Source organism: Aulonocara stuartgranti, assembly GCF_965226115.1.
Source record: "Aulonocara stuartgranti genome assembly, chromosome: 13".
Taxonomy (NCBI): Eukaryota; Metazoa; Chordata; class Actinopteri; order Cichliformes; family Cichlidae; genus Aulonocara; species Aulonocara stuartgranti.
Genome location: NC_138949.1, coordinates 12,599,619 through 12,617,539, shown reverse-complemented (window position 1 = coordinate 12,617,539; position 17,921 = coordinate 12,599,619). Strand labels below are relative to the sequence as shown.

At 39.3% G+C, this 17,921-nt stretch overlaps 2 protein-coding genes across 5 annotated transcripts in view; one reads left to right on the top strand and one right to left on the bottom strand.

Annotated features, from left to right (window-relative positions):
• The window catches only part of macrod2 (mono-ADP ribosylhydrolase 2), a 413,432-nt gene extending 409,858 nt beyond the window's left edge, over positions 1–3,574 (bottom strand). Inside the window, exon 1 of the mRNA XM_082556428.1 lies at positions 3,339–3,574. Within this exon, the coding sequence (XP_082412554.1) occupies positions 3,339–3,375 (37 nt within the window). The 5' untranslated portion in view covers positions 3,376–3,574. The remainder of the gene's footprint in view (positions 1–3,338) is intronic.
• A 4,850-nt stretch (positions 3,575–8,424) lies between these two features.
• Positions 8,425–17,921, top strand: part of tasp1 (taspase, threonine aspartase, 1) — a 38,509-nt gene continuing 29,012 nt past the window's right edge. The window contains exons 1-2 of one of the 4 annotated variants that reach the window (XM_082556429.1): positions 8,425–8,502; positions 17,669–17,834. In XM_082556429.1, coding sequence (XP_082412555.1) covers positions 8,440–8,502; positions 17,669–17,834 — 229 coding nt within the window. In that variant the 5' untranslated portion in view covers positions 8,425–8,439. Of the gene's footprint in view, positions 8,503–16,944; positions 17,152–17,629; positions 17,835–17,921 lie in introns of those variants that run through there. The other 3 variants (XM_082556432.1, XM_082556431.1, XM_082556430.1) reach the window with 3 other exon arrangements.

Here is a 17,921-nt window from a genome sequence, read left to right as displayed (position 1 = left end):
GGAATCTGACAGCGTGGAAAAGTGTGAAAACATCCATGATCACCAACGGATTTCGAAGGGCTGGACTGCTGCATGATGGAGAGGAGGACACCGCCACGGCCCTTCTGAGGGTGTTCGACTCTGACACTGACAACGAGGATTTCTTTGGTTTTGAAAGTGACAACGAAGGAAAGGAGCTGAGAGTGGATGACGAAGCCATCCTGAGCCTGTTCGTATCCGACACTGGAGAAGAGGACTTTGGTGGTTTTAGTGCGCAGGAAGATGGTGGTGAATGACTGACTTTTCTTCTTGTTAAAGCCATGTCACTGCACCTGAGCCGAATCTATTTTTCTGGTGTGCTGTAGGTTATTGTTATGTACTACATTTGTTACTCATTTATGAAGCACAGCACATGTTTCGTAATATGTACCCTTAACTTGTTTTTCAAAATATTAATAAAAGGGGTGTGTCTCCAAACAGCCATCTCTTTCCTGACAATTCGCTTTGTGCATATTCTCTTACATATGATAAGTCAACATTGAAACACCTGCGGCTTTTAGTCAGGTGCGGCTAATGTATGTACAAAACAGGATTTTCCCCTGATTTTAGCTTGTGCGGCTAATATTCAGGTGCGCTTTGTAGTCCGGGAAATACGGTAGATCAATGAGTTTTGGGCAATTTCTCTAATTTTGCCTCCAGTGGTTTTAAAAGGTGTGATTGAAAACTTTCAACTTTGTTGAAGGTGTTTAACAAAAAACCTTTAACATATTTCATTTTTATGCATATGGCCTCATTTTCAGAGGTTCAAAACTGATGGGACAAACTGACATAATTTGAAATATAATGACTGGTTTAAATACTTCAAGACAATCACCATAACTAGATACTGTGTTTCCTTCCTTGCGCTTCACTAACTGAAAAGCTTGCTCTACTGAGTTGAGACCAGGTGACTGGCTTGGCAGTTGTAGAATATTTGCCTTGAAAAGCTCTTCCATGGCTTTTTCAGTATGCTTTGGTTCATTTTGCACACTGAAGTGCTGTCTGATCAGCCCTGCGGCATTTAGCTGAACCTAAGCGGAGAGTATAGCCCACTACGCTTCAGAATTCATCCCTCTGTTTCTATCAGCCGTCACATCATCAACACTAGGCCCATTAGGCAAATGGCAACCACACATGCCCGTGACATAACATTGCCTCGTTTATGTTCAATGGATAATGTTTTATGCTTTGGATCAGGGTTAGGGTTATGCATTTGGAGCAGATCCTTTCATTCTCCAGACTTTTCTCTTCCAATCAATCAGAGCTGTGCAGGCTCTTTTAGATATTTGCTGCCAAACTCTTCATGAGTGTAACCAGTGGTAATGATACACCAACCTCCTTGAAAGTGTTTTTGCTAGATGCTGTGAAGCGTTTTTCTTAACTAAGAGAAGAATTCATCTACTTAGTCTTCTGTGGTCTCGCAGATCTTTTGGTATGGCTGAGCTAGTGTTTTCATTCTTTTTGATTGATCTGGCCACTCAAAAAGTTTTTACTGTCTCTCTGATAGGTTTATTTTTTGGGTTTTCAGCCTAATGATGGCCTCCCTCACTCCCGCTGACATCACTTTGGACATCACATTTAGAGTTCCAGTGAAAAGTTACCATATTCAAGTTCAGCATTTGGAATAATCTCCAGATCTTTTATCTGGAATAATAAGCAAACTGACTTCATCTAACCATGAAACATTTTGTCAGCCAGTTGTCCAATTACTTTTGAGCCATTGGAAACAGTATTTCCTCAATAGTTAATGCAAAAAATTATGCAAAGCCCCTTGAATTAAAGTTCAAAGTGTGAATTTTAAATTCATATTGACTGTTTGATTTAAATTCCAGTGTCGTGGCGTACAGAGGCAAAACTACAAAAACTGGCATTATCCAAGTACCTGCAGCCTGAACAGCATATGCTGTCTTTTTATTCATGAATATTCTCGGTTATGTTTCTATATGTTGTTCATTCTTTTTCATAAATCTTCCTAGTTTTACTACAGTCAGAATTCTGGTAAATGTGGCAAATCAGATTTTCAACCGCTTCAGAAATAAGGCTGATCTTTCCAGAGAAACTAAAAGTGTCAAAATGAGGGAAATTATTTCATCTTTGGTGTTATTACATAGCGCGATTTCCCAAAGCCTAGAGACTCGCCCAAGTCAAGGAGCATTTTAAGAAATAAGAATGTTAATATCCTTAAGTTTAAAGGGTTTTTCTTTCTTTCATGTTTTGACTTACCATGATCTCCTATTAAAGGGATTTGACGTAGATTAACAATAGTACTTACATTGATATTCATTCTGTGGTGCTTCCTGCTCAAACTGGAAGCATTTATAGAAACATCCTTTAGACACAGACTGAACCATAAAACAAATGCATAATTCAAATTGACAACCAAAATAATGCAAAACAAAAAACAAAAACATCGTTTCATTTACTGAATGAGCTAGATCAGATAAGGAAATTTGCCCCCAATGTGACATTATGTAGCACTGCTTCTCTCTATAAGCATGTCATAGCAGGGAAAATACATGTGCAATCGACATGCATAATTGTGGCTGCAGTCTAGTTGCTGTTTGCTCGTTTTTAAGGTGGCAGAAACGCAATGCAACCAGTGACTGCCACACTAACCACAGCTGCTAAGCCAAAAGAAAGAAGTTTACCCCGAAAAAGCTCTGCTGTGAGTTACAAAGCTACAACTCACAAGTAAACTTCACAAAGTGCTGAAGTCTCCCTTACTGCCTCTGCCTCTGTCAGACAACAGGTCTGTCCTGTATGTCAAAGAGAAAAGTTTCACAATAACCTGCTATCGTTGTATGCTTCAAACTGTGGTCGGCTTTAAGAATAAGTGCACGGTTTATATTAATGCACGCTAATTCCTAAGAGAGCTGTATACCTACAAGGGCATTCAGTTGCAGAGAATGCTGTTTGCAACTCAGCGAACTGCTGCTGCTGCTGCATCATACAGGTGGGAGACGGGAACTGTTAGTTGGGGGTGGTGGGGTACTCTGACAGGTACGTGAAGACTCGAGAAAGATCTGTGAGCACCTTAGATGTAAGCTAATAAGCAAGCACTGTGTCGGCAGCGTTGTTGCGAATGTCAAACACACATTACGGCGGCACAAACAGGAGGCGGAACATCATTACAACATCTGTACAGTCCGCCCTGTGGGATTATCAAGCAGTCTAGGAAACAAGTAGGCTACTACTGCAGCACACGGACAAGACGGAAAGAGTGTCTGTCAGTCTTCTGGCGTGGTAAAGATTCACGCCGTCTGCCATGGAGATGATGATAGCCTCATTCCACCTCCCCCCCTTTTCAAAACAAGCCTTACCTTTTTCAGTCTTCCAGTCCTTTTTCTTTTTGCTCATGCTGCCGGAATGATTAGACTTCGAATGGTTGTTTTTTGACTGTGGCAACCCCAGGCTCACAGTGAATAGAGTTCCGAGAGAAAAAAAAAACCTGGAAGCTAAAGTGAAACAGCCTCTGGACGGTTGTCTCACCTGTGAAGCTGTCAAATTTCTATGGACCTCAGTCGGCTCAACCTACCGTGACTGCGCCGTAAAATTTTCTGTGTACGCGTCCTGGGCAAGTGATTGGAGCGCGGGAAAGGGGAAGTAGGCGTGCGATTGGTCCGGCTGATCCGTCAATCACGTAAGGTTCACGCACGGAGAAGGCAGGGTAGGTTGTTTCCGGCGGTTCACCCTCCTGGCGTGTGAGGCGGTAGTCTAGTTACAGCCACACTGCAAAGAGTGCAGTTTACTTTCAGTTACTGCAAGCAAACAGTCCTGCAACTTTGTACCTGAAATATGCATTTGTTTTTATTATTATTAATAATAATTACGGTAGTTCGAAATTAATTTCTGAACACACTCCGGAAACAAACGGAGTAGCCAGTATAATTAAAACATAATAATCAATGAATATGGGCTGTAGGCTGATATAACCTCCTGTCTTTTATATGTAAACAGCTTGTTAAAAACCAAGGAACACTGTAGTTATTACTTTGAGAGTAATGTAAAGGGTTGTTGCTTATGAGTAGCAGCCTTTTTGACTTTTTGACTTTTCTAATCATGTTAACTAAACTTCCCTTTGCTAGTATTCTTATGACATGTCATTATCCATGATGGAGCAACTATTTGCAGTGTGTGAGGAAGTAATGTTGCCTCAATGCAATTGTGCAATCTATTTGTAATTCTTAACAGCATTGGGTGATTTTTGTGATAATTTGGCTGTAGTTGTGGCTGATAAAAATGATATTTATACAAATGGACAGAGATGGAAGAGGACTGGAAAGACCAGATCAAACCAGTAAGTGAGGCTGTCATATGTGAGAGACTGGTTCCAGAGACCACCGTCTGTCATCTGTTGTATTAGCCATGGTCTGGTCCAGACCCATCTGCTCCTAAAACCACTGACATTATGCGATAGTGGAAAATTTCTTTCATCCAATCTGAACTATAATCCCTATCCATATTTAAAACAAACAAACATTTTGAGCATCATTTTTGATGAAATGCATCCAGATTAAATGCAGTTCAGTCATTTCAACTGAGGGAAAAATATAAAAGAAAGGGGCAGCATAAATGGACGCCATCGCGGTTTACAATTTGCTCATAGTCTATTTTAAACGTGCTCGCCAGCCGCCTCTTAATGCAGTCAAATTAATGATCTTTATCACACTGAGCTGGTGCACCTTTTAGGAAATTAAGACAAAGTAATCAGCTCTCACATCTGGCACAGAAACTCGTAATTTCCTCATAATTTTTTAATTAGTTTCCAATCTCACTGCCTATTACGGATTTACCCAACTGTTGAACACCATCCACACTGGGAATAGCAAACTTAAGTGTTTGCCTCTGACCTGTATTTGAACAAATATTGTATTTGAATAAGGCGGAGATTGCGGGTTTACAGCTGTAATGTTCGGATCAAACCACTGGGTGTCAACCTTGCTACATTTTAGCCAGCGGGACTGATTTTGGACTTTAGAGTAAATATTCAGGTTCAAAAGCTCTTATACACTCTTTAAAACATAGCGTCTGTTTACACGATACCCAATATAATATATCTATTATACTAAAATATAACCAACTATAACATAGGTCTAGTATTCACATTCAAGTACCTATATCCGCATTTTCTTCTTATGTTATCTGTTTGGATCTTATTTTATTGTTCACTGGTCTTCATTTCACTCTTAGAATTGTTGTGTCTGTCATGTTGGAATAACTAACGTTGTTTGTTTCCTTTGAAAATTTGTGACAGCATATTTTTCAAAACAGAGCTCTGGCCTAAGTAGATATTTAATCAGCCAAAGTAGATGAAAGTGTTATTTAATGTTGTTTGCATGGCTTTCTGAGTTTGATTGCGATGATGGTAATGTCTTCTCTTTTTCTAATAGGGTGATGAATTAGAAATCAACAAAAATACCATTGTCTGGACTTTTTTTTAAAAACTGGAATCGATTTAAATTAGTTACATACTGTATGTATTACTTAACTAATGTGTTATAGTTTGCGTAATAGGGAGCAGTAATTCAGACAACCTGTCTGCATGTCTGGTGAGCAGCAGAAAGATAAATGTTGACTGTCTTGGCTACAGCGAGGACATGATTCTGCAAAGAGCAACAAGATAAGTCTTGGCTTGCTGGCCACAGTGAAGAGTTGATTCTTTAGGGCAATCTGTATACTCCCAAAAGAGGAGGATCTATATTTGTAAGTTTGCGTAGGCTATTGTTATTGTCATGGTTACAGCACAAGAAGATTAAGCCGGAGGCTGTACCTACAAGTCACTGGCAAGAACATTGCATCGTCTGATCTGTTTTTGGCTATATATGTCATATCCCACTTATGACAACAGTAAAATAATGCAATTATCTACAGAGAAATGCACAAAATTATACCTGACTTAAAGTGAGCCTAAAGGCTATAGTAATTATAAGTATGCAACTATGTAATTATTGTTTAAATGTGTTCTTATGTCAATGTCCACATACCCTTTGAAGGTTTTTTGTGACTTTTTAATTTGTTTTATCTGAAGGGATCATGTAATCATATCTGTTCTCAGTCAATGCCTAATAATAAAACACATAATTACTTAATACAATAATTAGTGTTTTCACTGTCACAGATCAATCAGTCAGTGTAGACAAAATATTTCAACTTCAGTGGGATCTCCGGCAGAAAACAAGGTTTAAGCCTCTGTGCAGCTGGCCCACTGAAGCTTTTTCTAGATGCCTTCCCTTATCTAGTGTTTTTCCATAAATTTCCATATCTTGCAAGGGACTTTAACAGGGTTACAGGACACAGCTCTGAAAGCCTTAGATAATGTCTTAATGTGTCCCTAGACTACATAAATAATGCATGTATTGGCTTTTTTTTCCTTCTCCATCCTACCTGATCAATCAAGCATTTGTCTGACCATATTAACTATTATGTGTTATGATAGTCTCTGCTCATCTGAAACAAAAAACCTCTATGTACTGTAGGTATATATTTATGTAGGACCTTGATTGTTTAGTCTTAATCTAAGATCTGTTCTGCATGTTGCTGAACCCAGAACTTTAAGAGGAGCCATATGGTCCCTGAACACTTATGGAACCATCTATCCATTTTCTCCTGCTTATCAAGGGCTGGTTCGCGGGGGCAACAGCCTAGCAGAGAAGCTCAGACCTCCATCTCCCCAGCTACTTCCTCTAGCTTGTCTGGGGGAACACCAAGGCGTTCCCAGTTCAGCAGAGAGATTTAGTCTCTCCATCATGTCCTGGGTCTGCCCTGGGGTCTCATCCCAGGCACGTGCCCAGAACACCCCACTCAGGAGGCGCCTAGGAGGGATCCCTGTCAGATGCCCGAACAATCTCAACTGGCTCCTTACTTTGAGGCCCTCCTGGATGGCCAAATTTGTTACCCTATCTCTAAGGAAGAGACCCTTCAGAGAAAGATCATTACCGGCGCTAGTATCTGTGATCTTGTTCTTTTCAGTCACTACCCAGAGCTCGTAACCATTGGGAAGGGGAATGACGTAGATTGACCAGTAAATTGAGAGCTTCACTTTTACACTCAGCACTCTGTTCAGCATGATAGACCAGTACAGCATCCACATCACTGCAGCTGCAGTACCAATCTGTCTCGTGATCTCCCGCTCCCTTCTCCCGTCACTCGTAAATAAGACCCCGAGATACTTAAACTCCTCCACCTTGGGGATCAATTCGTCCCTAACCTGTATTGGGTACTCCATCCTTTTCCGGACTTTTCCTTTTGCGAGGACCATGGCCTCAGATTTGGAGGTGCTGATTCTCATTCGCACCACTTTACACTCAGCTGGGAACTGCAACATTGCAAACTGGAGTCCACTACCTGATGAAGCCAGCAGAACGACATTATCTACAAAAAGCAGAGACAAGATTCTGAGCCTTCCACCACTTGGCTAGAAATTTTGTTCATACAAATTATGAACAGAATCAGTGACAAATATTATATAAATATTTATATATTAACTTTAGACTAGTAAATGTGATAAACTGTCAAAACTTCACATTTTTAGTTTCTTAAGCACATTGCAATGGTGCACCCTTATAGATTTTTTTATCCAAAATTTTATTTATTGGATTATATTTCATCAGCTGAGACTTAAGAGTAATGAAACGATAAACTGTCTCTAAAAGTTTTAAATGTATGTTTGTTTTTGCTACTTTGGTCACCTTTTCAATATGTTTTTCCAATTTTGAATTCTAAAATGAGATCAAGATTTTTTATTTGAATCCAAATCACATCAGTTGCCTCAATGTGCTAGTAGGCTCATAGACCTCTTTTAAGCAGTGAGCCCTGGAGGGAAAGCAAACTGACACACTTTCCTTGATGTTCAGTGTAAGACAACACTTTTCAAGCTATGCTACCAAGCAATGCAAATGATAAAACAGTTGCAAGAAGACAGACAAGGCATTTTTTTCCTGATATATCACTTTATCATCAGCATATATTTGAAAACCTACTAAAGCACGACAGTGGAAAATCATTCCTATACACCGAGAGGCATAACATTATGGAAAAATAGGCAATCATAAAGACTGGATCTCATGGTCGTGGGTCAGTGACCCAGTGTTTTGTGTTTTGAATTATTAATAGGATTTGCTTTCATTATTATGTAGAATTTCTAGTCTCTTGATTTCTGTGCTTTACCTGTGATCCATGTTCCCTCCGTCTCCTTGTGTCAGAGTAAAGTCCGTGTCTCTGTGCCTTTGTTATGTTTCCTGCTTTACTTTGATAGTCCTGTGTCCTTTGTTAATGTTTTTAGTTTTGCTTCCACCTTTGTCTAGTCATGTTTGATTTCTCCCAGGTGTGTTTCCATCCTGTTTCCCATTCCCTCATTATCCCCCTGTGTATTTAGGCCCTTTGTCTTCCTCTGTTTGTTGTCAGATTGTTTGCATATCATCCATGTCCTTTCTCCATGTTCTTCATCCAAGCCATTCATGTGCCGTGTTCTACGTCTTCTCTCAGGTTTCCGATTCCTTTACATTACTTTTGTAGCTGCCTCCTCGTTTAGGTCTTTGTTTAGTGTAGTTTTTGTCATGTTCCGCTTTTGTTTGTTTTCTGTCCCCACTGCAAATAAAAGCTCATTCACAGTGTCCGCACTTGGGTACAATTTCTCTACACTCCACACGTCTGCCCAGGCAGCCGTGACACTGGAGTGAGCTTGGCAAGGACCAAATTGTGATGGCTAGATGACTGGATGAGAGCAGCTCTTGTGGGGGTATTCCCTGTCCGCAGTGGTCAGTATCTATAAAAACTGACCCAGAACAGCTATTGCTCTTTGTGGCATATGATGCTGCACAGACATTGACCAGTCAGGGTGCCCAGGGTGACCCTGTCCATCAGAACTGGACTACCGAGGTATGATCTGATGAATCCCATTTTATTTTACACTACATGGAGGGCCAGGTGTGTGTGCGTCACTTCACTGGGGAACATCTGACACTAGGATGCTCCACAGGAAGAAGACAAGGTAGCGGAGCAATGTGATGCTTTGGGTAATGTTCTGCTGGGAAACATTGGGTCCTGTTACTTTGGCACACATCACCTACCTAAGCAATGTCGCAGACCACATGAACCCTTTCATGGAAATGGTATTTCCTGATGACGGTAGCCTCTTTTAGAAGTATTATGCACCCTGCCACAAAGTAAAAACAGTCCAGTAGTTCAGAAATGGTTTGAAGAGCACAATAAATTTGAGATGTTGACTTGGCCCCCAAATCCCCCAGATCTCAATTTAACCAAGCATCTCTGGAATGCACTGGACAAACAAGTTTGATCCATTGAGGCCCCACTTCACAACTTAAAGGACATTTTGATTCCAGATACTATAGCACAACTTTGGGGATCTAGTGGTGTCAGTCCCACAACCATTTGGGACTGTTTTGGCATTAAAAGGGGGACCAACACAATATTAGTCAAGTAGTTCTAATGTTATGCCTGATTAGTATAAAAAAGAAGTGTGCCGAGAACAGGTCCTTGTGGAACACCTGCCTTAGAGATTAGAAAAGATTAATTTTTCATTAATAACACATATTTCCCAATAAGAAAGATAAGATTTAAGTAGTTCTAAGGTTTTGTCAAGTTATGTAACCTTAGAAAGTCTGAAGATAAGAATGTGCTGATTTAATGTATCAGTTGCCTTTTTAATCTCCAGATAGACAGCACCTACATCACCTTTTTATACTGATGAGTTAAGTTGTTTAGTAAAAAAGCATGTGCAGTCTCTGTGGAATAATGGGGCTGAAAATCAAACTGTAGTTGATGCAGACTATTATTTGACTCAATGTAATTCATTAAATATTTAGAGGTTTCACCAAAACACTTACTCAGAGGGAGTTTTTTCAAATTTTCCACGAACTTTAACTTCAGCTCCGTGGCATACGATTAGATTTTGGTTGCCAAAGGTTGCTGTGACCTCACAAAGCAAATTTTTGGCAATAAAATCAAGTTTTTGTGGACTAAATTATGAAAACATTCCACATAAATGTCTAAAAGAATAAATGAAAAAGTAATGACATTTCACATCCAAATGTCAAAAGTTTGCATTACATCATTATGCAAAAGAAACATACAAAGAAAAAAAAAAAGACCAACAAAAAACAAAACAAAACCCAGAACAAGATAAAAGCCCCACTTTTCTAGCCAGTGTTCAATACCAGGACAGTGTGCTCAGGAACAGAGCAAGAGACTGATTAAATATCAGATTTGTTCAGAAACTAAGTAGGTGACAGTAATTTTTAAAGGCTGCCTATTTAATTTCTTCCATGTCATACAGTGTATTACACAGATTTGGGCAAACATGGATGTAAACCTCAACTTGACTAGCTGGCATACATTTCACGTCAGTAATTCAAGTAGCTGTAGATTCTTTTCTTGTAACTTTCCAGAGAGCTGATTAAAGGAATAGAAAAATTGTAAAATGTTGCCAAGATTTTCATTATTACTCATTGCCTCTCCCTAATGTAGAACATGCAGATCGCTTATTAAGCCCCATTTATAAAACTATCCCGTTTGCAGCAATACACTAGCTTTTATACATATAATATATCTCAAAGTATCTCAGAATTATAAATTTGAATCACCTAATTAACTTTTTTTTCCCACTTGCTTTTGCTCCTGAGTTAGTCCTGATTAAAAATGTAACTAGAATGATTATGTGAGCTGTTTGCTGATTGGTAATGTGCACAGCCCTCATCCCTTGCGTGGTTTTGAGGTTGGATTAAATAAGCATCACGCTGCAAGTGTTCTTTTCATGCAGAATTCTTGTGGGTTGTAACTTTAGAAAAATATGTTGCAATGACTATGACTGTTTATTTTACTTTATTTAATAAAACCCATATCCAGCATGTCTCTTCATACCAGAACCCGCCTGCTTTCTGCCTACTCAGAGCAGCAGGGATTTCATCTTGATCGCTGGCTGAACTCATGCTGATTAGATTTAGCGTGGGGAGATGCTCAGATGTTTTTTTAAAAAAAGGACACAAGATGCTTCCAAACTTCTTTGTATCAAAGCTTTTCTTTCCAGGAGAATGCTGGTCACAGAGAGTTGAGTTATTTCTCCCCATTTTCTTTTTTTCTTTCAGTACAATAGCGCCAAAGCATTTCAAACTTTTGCTTCTTTGTGTTTTTCTTTAATGAATACAAAACATGATGTAAGTCTCATCGAACTGTTGCATCGGGGCTGTTTTTATACAACTCAAATTCACTATCTTTCTGTTCCATTTTTGCTCTTCTGGATAAACCTAGTACAACGCGATTCAAAGACTAACAAAGTCTGTTCTTTGTGACCTGGGTCAAGATAACGAAGTGGAGAAGGCATCAGATGAATCTTATCTCCAGTCTGTGTGGTCATGGCAGATATCATGTCTATTAAAATGAAATTTACTGGCATTTTCCCTCTGCACACCATTAACAACAGCTAGCAGAAGTTTCCACAGAGATTTGATGGTATGCAATACTAAAGCAACCCTCTAAAGCCTGAATGGCCCCTCTTTGGCACTGTGCACCCTGGCCCCAGCCCTCTTTCCATTAATTGGTCAGCAGCACTCTTTCATCTCTGTTAACGTGATCCAAAGCAAATAACATTACAGTTCACATTATGATTAGAGAATGTGCTTCATTTTGGTCCAACTCTAGAACTTCTGCTGCGCCGTAAATATAAAAGTCTGTGTTAGTAATGAATGGGTCTTATGGCAAAGCACAGAATAAGTGTAACTAATTTGATTTAAATAAAAATAGTTTTGCTACATTTATGGTGAATTTTTTTAACGATTTTTCGTTTCTTCAGACAGTATTAGTTTTGTCTCAGCAACAATCTTTGCAAACGTTCAACATGTGCATGGAGCATATTTTATTTACATTGCAGTTCTTGTGTCGACCAAGAAGAAAGAGGGAAGAGGAAAATGACTGGAGAGTTCCTGGCCTGGAAATTTAAAGAGCTAATTGTAGTCACGGATGCTGTAATTGTCTGTGTCTACAGCAACACTGAGTCATTCTTCACAGTGAGGCAAGAACTGAATGCTTCTCTCAGTGGTTTAATTATCAGCTGCCTGACAGGCTCAGCAGAAAATGTTCAAGATGGACATCCCATTCTTTCCTCAACCTCCCCAGGAAACTCCCCAGTAATGCTCTTTAGAAAAACATGTGTAACTGGCTTTGGATGCTGTGGGACTAAACGTTGCAGTAAAAACCTTGAGCAGAAAAGGGTTGTTGATTAAAAGTTTTCAACAGTCTGGTGTCTTGCAAAACACTCAAGTTATATAAGAAGACTGAAGAACCTCAACAATGCCAGTAACAATTCTGGTACTTTTGAAGGCCAGGAAACACAGCAAGAGAGGTGAAATCGGGTCACATCAAGTCATTTTTCGTTTTACAAAATGGCACAAATTATGAATTTGTCCCATGGAGCTTTACAATCTGCCTTCTGTTCTTGGACATTTGATGCTAAGTGAAAGAAAAGAAAGAGAGGATTCCATACAGCAATGCTCCATAACCACATTTAGACAAGGCCTGTCACAGTTATATAATTGTGTGCCTTTTTATTTTTAAAAGAATTCCATTTTGCAGTTTTTGTGTAACCACATTATAATCCAAGACAAAGTGCTTAGTTCTGTTCATGTTCTCAGATTTTTTCACACAGAGTTTAACCCATAAAGGGAGAAATCTATTGTAGAAGAACATGTAAGACTCTCATTTCCTTAATGTTTGTAGGCAACTGTCTTTACAACTTGGTCTAAAGGTATTATTATTACGATGACCACAGGGACATGTAAATGCTGAGCTAGTGACACGAACACATTAACAAGACTGCCGAGCTGTTATTACTCAGTCAAAAAAAAACTGTTTGTCCTATTCTCTCAGTTTACAAACTAAAAAGTATGTAGAAGTAATAGTCAAAAATAGTGAGATATCTTGGAGAGGGATGCAGCAGTCTCAAAATTGCGAAGCTTCTGAAGCGTGATCATCGAACAATCAAGCATTTCATTCAAAATAGTCAACAGGGTCGCAAGAAGCGTGTGGAAAAACCAAGGTGCAAAATAACTGCCCATGAACTAAGAAAAGTCAAGCGTGCAGCTGCCAAGATGCCACTTGCCACCAGTTTGGCCATATTTCAGAGCTGCAACATCACTGGAGTGCCCAAAAGCACAAGGTGTGCAATACTCAGAGACATGGCCAAGGTAAGAAAGGCTGAAAGACGACCACCACTGAACAAGACACACAAGCTGAAACGTCAAGACTGGGCCAAGAAATATCTCAAGACTGATTTTTCTAAGGTTTTATGGACTGATGAAATGAGAGTGAGTCTTGATGGGCCAGATGGATGGGCCCGTGGCTGGATTGGTAAAGGGCAGAGAGCTCCAGTCCGACTCAGACGCCAGCAAGGTGGAGGTGCAGTACTGGTTTGGGCTGGTATCATCAAAGATGAGCTTGTGGGGCCTTTTCGGGTTGAGGATGGAGTCAAGCTCAACTCCCAGTCCTACTGCCAGTTTCTGGAAGACACCTTCTTCAAGCAGTGGTACAGGAAGAAGTCTGCATCCTTCAAGAAAAACATGATTTTCATGCAGCACAATGCTCCATCACACGCGTCCAAGTACTCCACAGCGTGGCTGGCAAGAAAGGGTATAAAAGAAGAAAAACTAATGACATGGCCTCCTTGTTCACCTGATCTGAACCCCATTGAGAACCTGTGGTCCATCATCAAATGTGAGATTTACAAGGAGGGAAAACAGTACACCTCTCTGAACAGTGTCTGGGAGGCTGTGGTTGCTGCTGCACGCAATGTTGATGGTGAACAGATCCAAACACTGACAGAATCCATGGATGGCAGGCTTTTGAGTGTCCTTGCAAAGAAAGGTGGCTATATTGGTCGCTGATTTGTTTTTGTTTTGTTTTTGAATGTCAGAAATGTATATTTGTGAATGTGGAGATGTTATATTGGTTTCACTGGTAAAAATGAATAATTGAAATGGGTATATATTTGTTTTTTGTTAAGTTGCCTAATAATTATGCACAGTAATAGTCACCTGCACACACAGATATCCCCCTAAAATAGCTAAAACTAAAAACAAACTAAAAACTACTTCCAAAAACATTCAGCTTTGATATTAATGAGTTTTTTGGGTTCATTGAAAACATAGTTGTTGTTCAATAATAAAATTATTCCTCAAAAATACAACTTGCCTAATAATTCTGCACTCCCTGTATTATACATCAGCAGAAACTATAAGGACATCAGTTCATAGGGGAACAACAGCAACATTGTTATGAACTTCTTCCTTAACCAGACGCTCTGCAACTAAAGGAAATCCGATGATTTTTCAAGTAAGTACCTCAAAGATATAACAGAGTTCCTTCATCTATGTATTGCTGAAGTGGTAGATTCTGAAAAAGCACATAACATGGGCAAATAACAACAAAAACAATATAATAATACACAAAAACTAATCAGTTGAGTGAATGGCACTTAACCATAGGTTGCGGACGTTAACGCATGCGAGAATTAGAATAATTAGTTTTAACAGAAGTTTCTGAATTGGATGAGAGACTAAATGAACTGAAATTGCTCTTGCTTTTCAAATGATAAAAAATACTGACGTCAAATTAATTAAAAAAAAAAAAGCATTCAGCGATGACTTTATTTACCTTTATTTTAAACCTGTCACAAAGTTGCCAACATCAGTACCCAGGGCCGTTGCTAGCCATTTGGGTGCCCTAAGCACAAATGCTTTATGGTGCCCCCCCCTCCCCGCCACTGAAAAAAAAAAAAGAAAAACATTAATACTTTTGAATTTCTCAGTGGAATTTGTTTAATTAAATAACAACAAACATGACAGTTAAACAAATAAATAAGGTTAAAGGAGGTTAAAAATACTGTTACAAATAAATACTGAAACAAAAATTGAACATTGGAACAAGAACAAAGAGCCTGGCAATAATGTGTAATTTTTTTTATAAAAAAATAATATATATAATATAATAGTATTATTATTAATATATTTACAAATAGTTTCACAATAGAATTTAAATAAGAAACTTAAATAAGAAAAATAAGAATTTGAACACAAAAGCCACATTCCTTAAGTAACTATGTTAAACATTTTTACAATTCGTTGTCAGAGTATGCCCTAGACTCTAGGGCATACTCTGACAACCAGAAAATGCAGGCGTGGTGTGCCTCTCTAGGGCCTAGAGAGGCACACGCCTGCATTTTCTGGTTGCAAAATCAGCTATAAGGTCATCATATGATAGCTTCTGAGCCACGTCACCATTGATGCTGATAACAGCCAGACCACTTAAACGTTCCTGCCCCATTGATGAACGCAGGTACGTTTTAATGAGTTTGAGCTTTGAAAAGCTTCGCTCAGCAGAGGCAACTGTGACAGGCAGGGTCAGTGCAATACGCAGAGCAATCCACAGATTGGGATATACCTCTTGAAGCTGATTGTCATGTAAAAATGACAGCATTTCCAAAGCAGACGTCTGTGGTGGCAGCTGAGGAAGGTTGATGATTTCCTGCATCATCTCAGGTCCATCAATGTCAGCTACTCCCTTATCTGTCAGTGTCTTCTGTACTTCAGTGGGATTGTTGCAGGGTCTACAATGGCTGTTGGTTGATGTCCAGGGATGGCACTACTACTGGATGGTTCATCCTGTCCTTGAGATCCTCCTTGAACATATTTAAGCATTGACCCTGCATACAAGAGAAAATATTCAGGGATTTTACAGAAATACAATTTTGAATCTACAGTAGGCCTACGAAAGATTGCATTATAAGACTAATAAATTAAGTAAGTCACTGGTACATTTAAAAATTACTAACTATATTTTACATGTATAGATTTTCATAATGGCAAATGGCAATATAAACATGCTGTACATAATTTGATATAAATGCGCAAGTAGGAAATCTATATTACTGGAAGATATAGGTTTCATATTACAGTTTCACCAACAGATGTTGCCCTTGATCTATGAACCTAAAGAAAGACGAGAACTATTTATGTGTTCAGACGTCAATGGCATAAATAAGATATGCGTCTTTATAGATATCCTGAAATGCAGCAACATACAAAGTAATCTTGTCTAATCTGATAATAATACTTGACTGCATCACTGACCTATCCCAAAGTTAAGGTTAATCAGTAGCATGCATGACGTTAGCCAGCTAGCAACCTGAGGAGGGAAATGCTAGTCTCACGAATCACGATAACGTTAGCAATCGTGAGTCACGATTGCTAACGTTATCTGAAAACCGTCAATTGAGTGACCATGATGAGTTGCTTTTAGTAGTCCATTCTATATTCATATCCACAACGTAAACAAACTACCCAACATCAATCATTTGCAACATTTGTTAACACAGTATGAACACTGCTAACAGGAGCTATCACAGAGTTGACGGACATGAGCGTGCAAGCAAGGGCTACAATAATGAACTTTTTTTATTATTATTATTTAAACATTGCCTTACCGGCAAGCGACGCCTGAGTTTCATCACGCTTCCTCTTCTTCTTTCTTTTCTCCGCTCCCGACTCCTGTTGCCGTTTCGAGGCCATGTTCAAACAGGTGTTTACCAATTATAGAACAGACCACTGGGAGTGGGGGGGCACCAGGAGGAGACTGGAGACAGGGCACAAAGCAGATTCACCCCTTTTCTCGGGAAAATTGTTTTATGTTGCTTTTGTATTGTTTAACCATATTAATGCATATGATATTTATAGTATTAATATGGTTTACTTTTTTTTTTACGACCCTGATTTTTTTGGTGCCCTACCGGCCATTTGGTGCCCTACGCAGTGTGCGTTATGTGCGTTTGCGGAGCTACGGCACTGTCAGTACCAGCGTTTACTCTTTATTCCTCTAAAAGTGAGTCTCATCCACGTGTACCAATGTTTGCGCTGAACGTACTTCCTTAGCAACGTGTATCTGAACCAGGAAGCACTTGTGTCCTTTAGCTAACTAGCTAGCCGTGGATAGCACAGAGTGAAACTGTCTGACAGTAAAGTTTGTTTCAGTTTGATTCATGCTACGTTTTTGCCTGTAAGACATATGCCAGGTGAATGTCGTGATTAGCAGACAGTCGTGTCGCTTACAGGAAAGAAGGGCACGTTGTAAGTAAGGATTGTTTTATTGGTGTGTTAGCGAGCTAACAAGCAAAACACAAGACTGCTAGCTTGACTCGAAGTAACTTATTTGCCTGCAGTGTCCTTCTTATCAACCGTGCACGTAACACAAACGGAATAACGCCTCTTTATTATAAAACAACGCAAATCATAAAGTGGCATGCTTTGCATTAAGTGAAACGACTGTTTTGAAAGTTATTGATAACGTGAACGTTAACGAGATGAGTGATGTCATGGGTGAGAATGGGTACATGAAATGTGTTTTTTTTTTTATCCACCTCTGGCCCCTGACGATTCAGGATGATCCCCGAAGTTTATTGTTTTTTGTAAATGTGCAAACAGTAACATTAAAAAGAATACAGTGCACGTGAAATTATAGTTTTAAGTCAATGGGAAATCTGTGTAGTTTAGAGCTACTTTGCTGGTATACAAGAGGTATACAAGAATGACAATGTCCTTTCCTCTTCCAGGTATGCGATGAAAATGATTTTCTTACCACTGTGTGATAGGCAATGATAGGCTTGACAAATTATGCGGGGGTTATGGAAAGTCTAATGAATTCTGCTGAAGAGAAGCAGCCCTCCTCTCCACTGACCAACTCATGGGCCAAAAAACAGGAATCAAGCAAGAGTCAAAAGCCAAATGGCGTTGGTGGCTTTGTTTTAGTGCATGCAGGTAACTATATATACCATAATTAGTAGGCAGAATCAAGCACAAATATAAATGCAAGTATATTTTTGTTGTATGATATTCACAAAACAC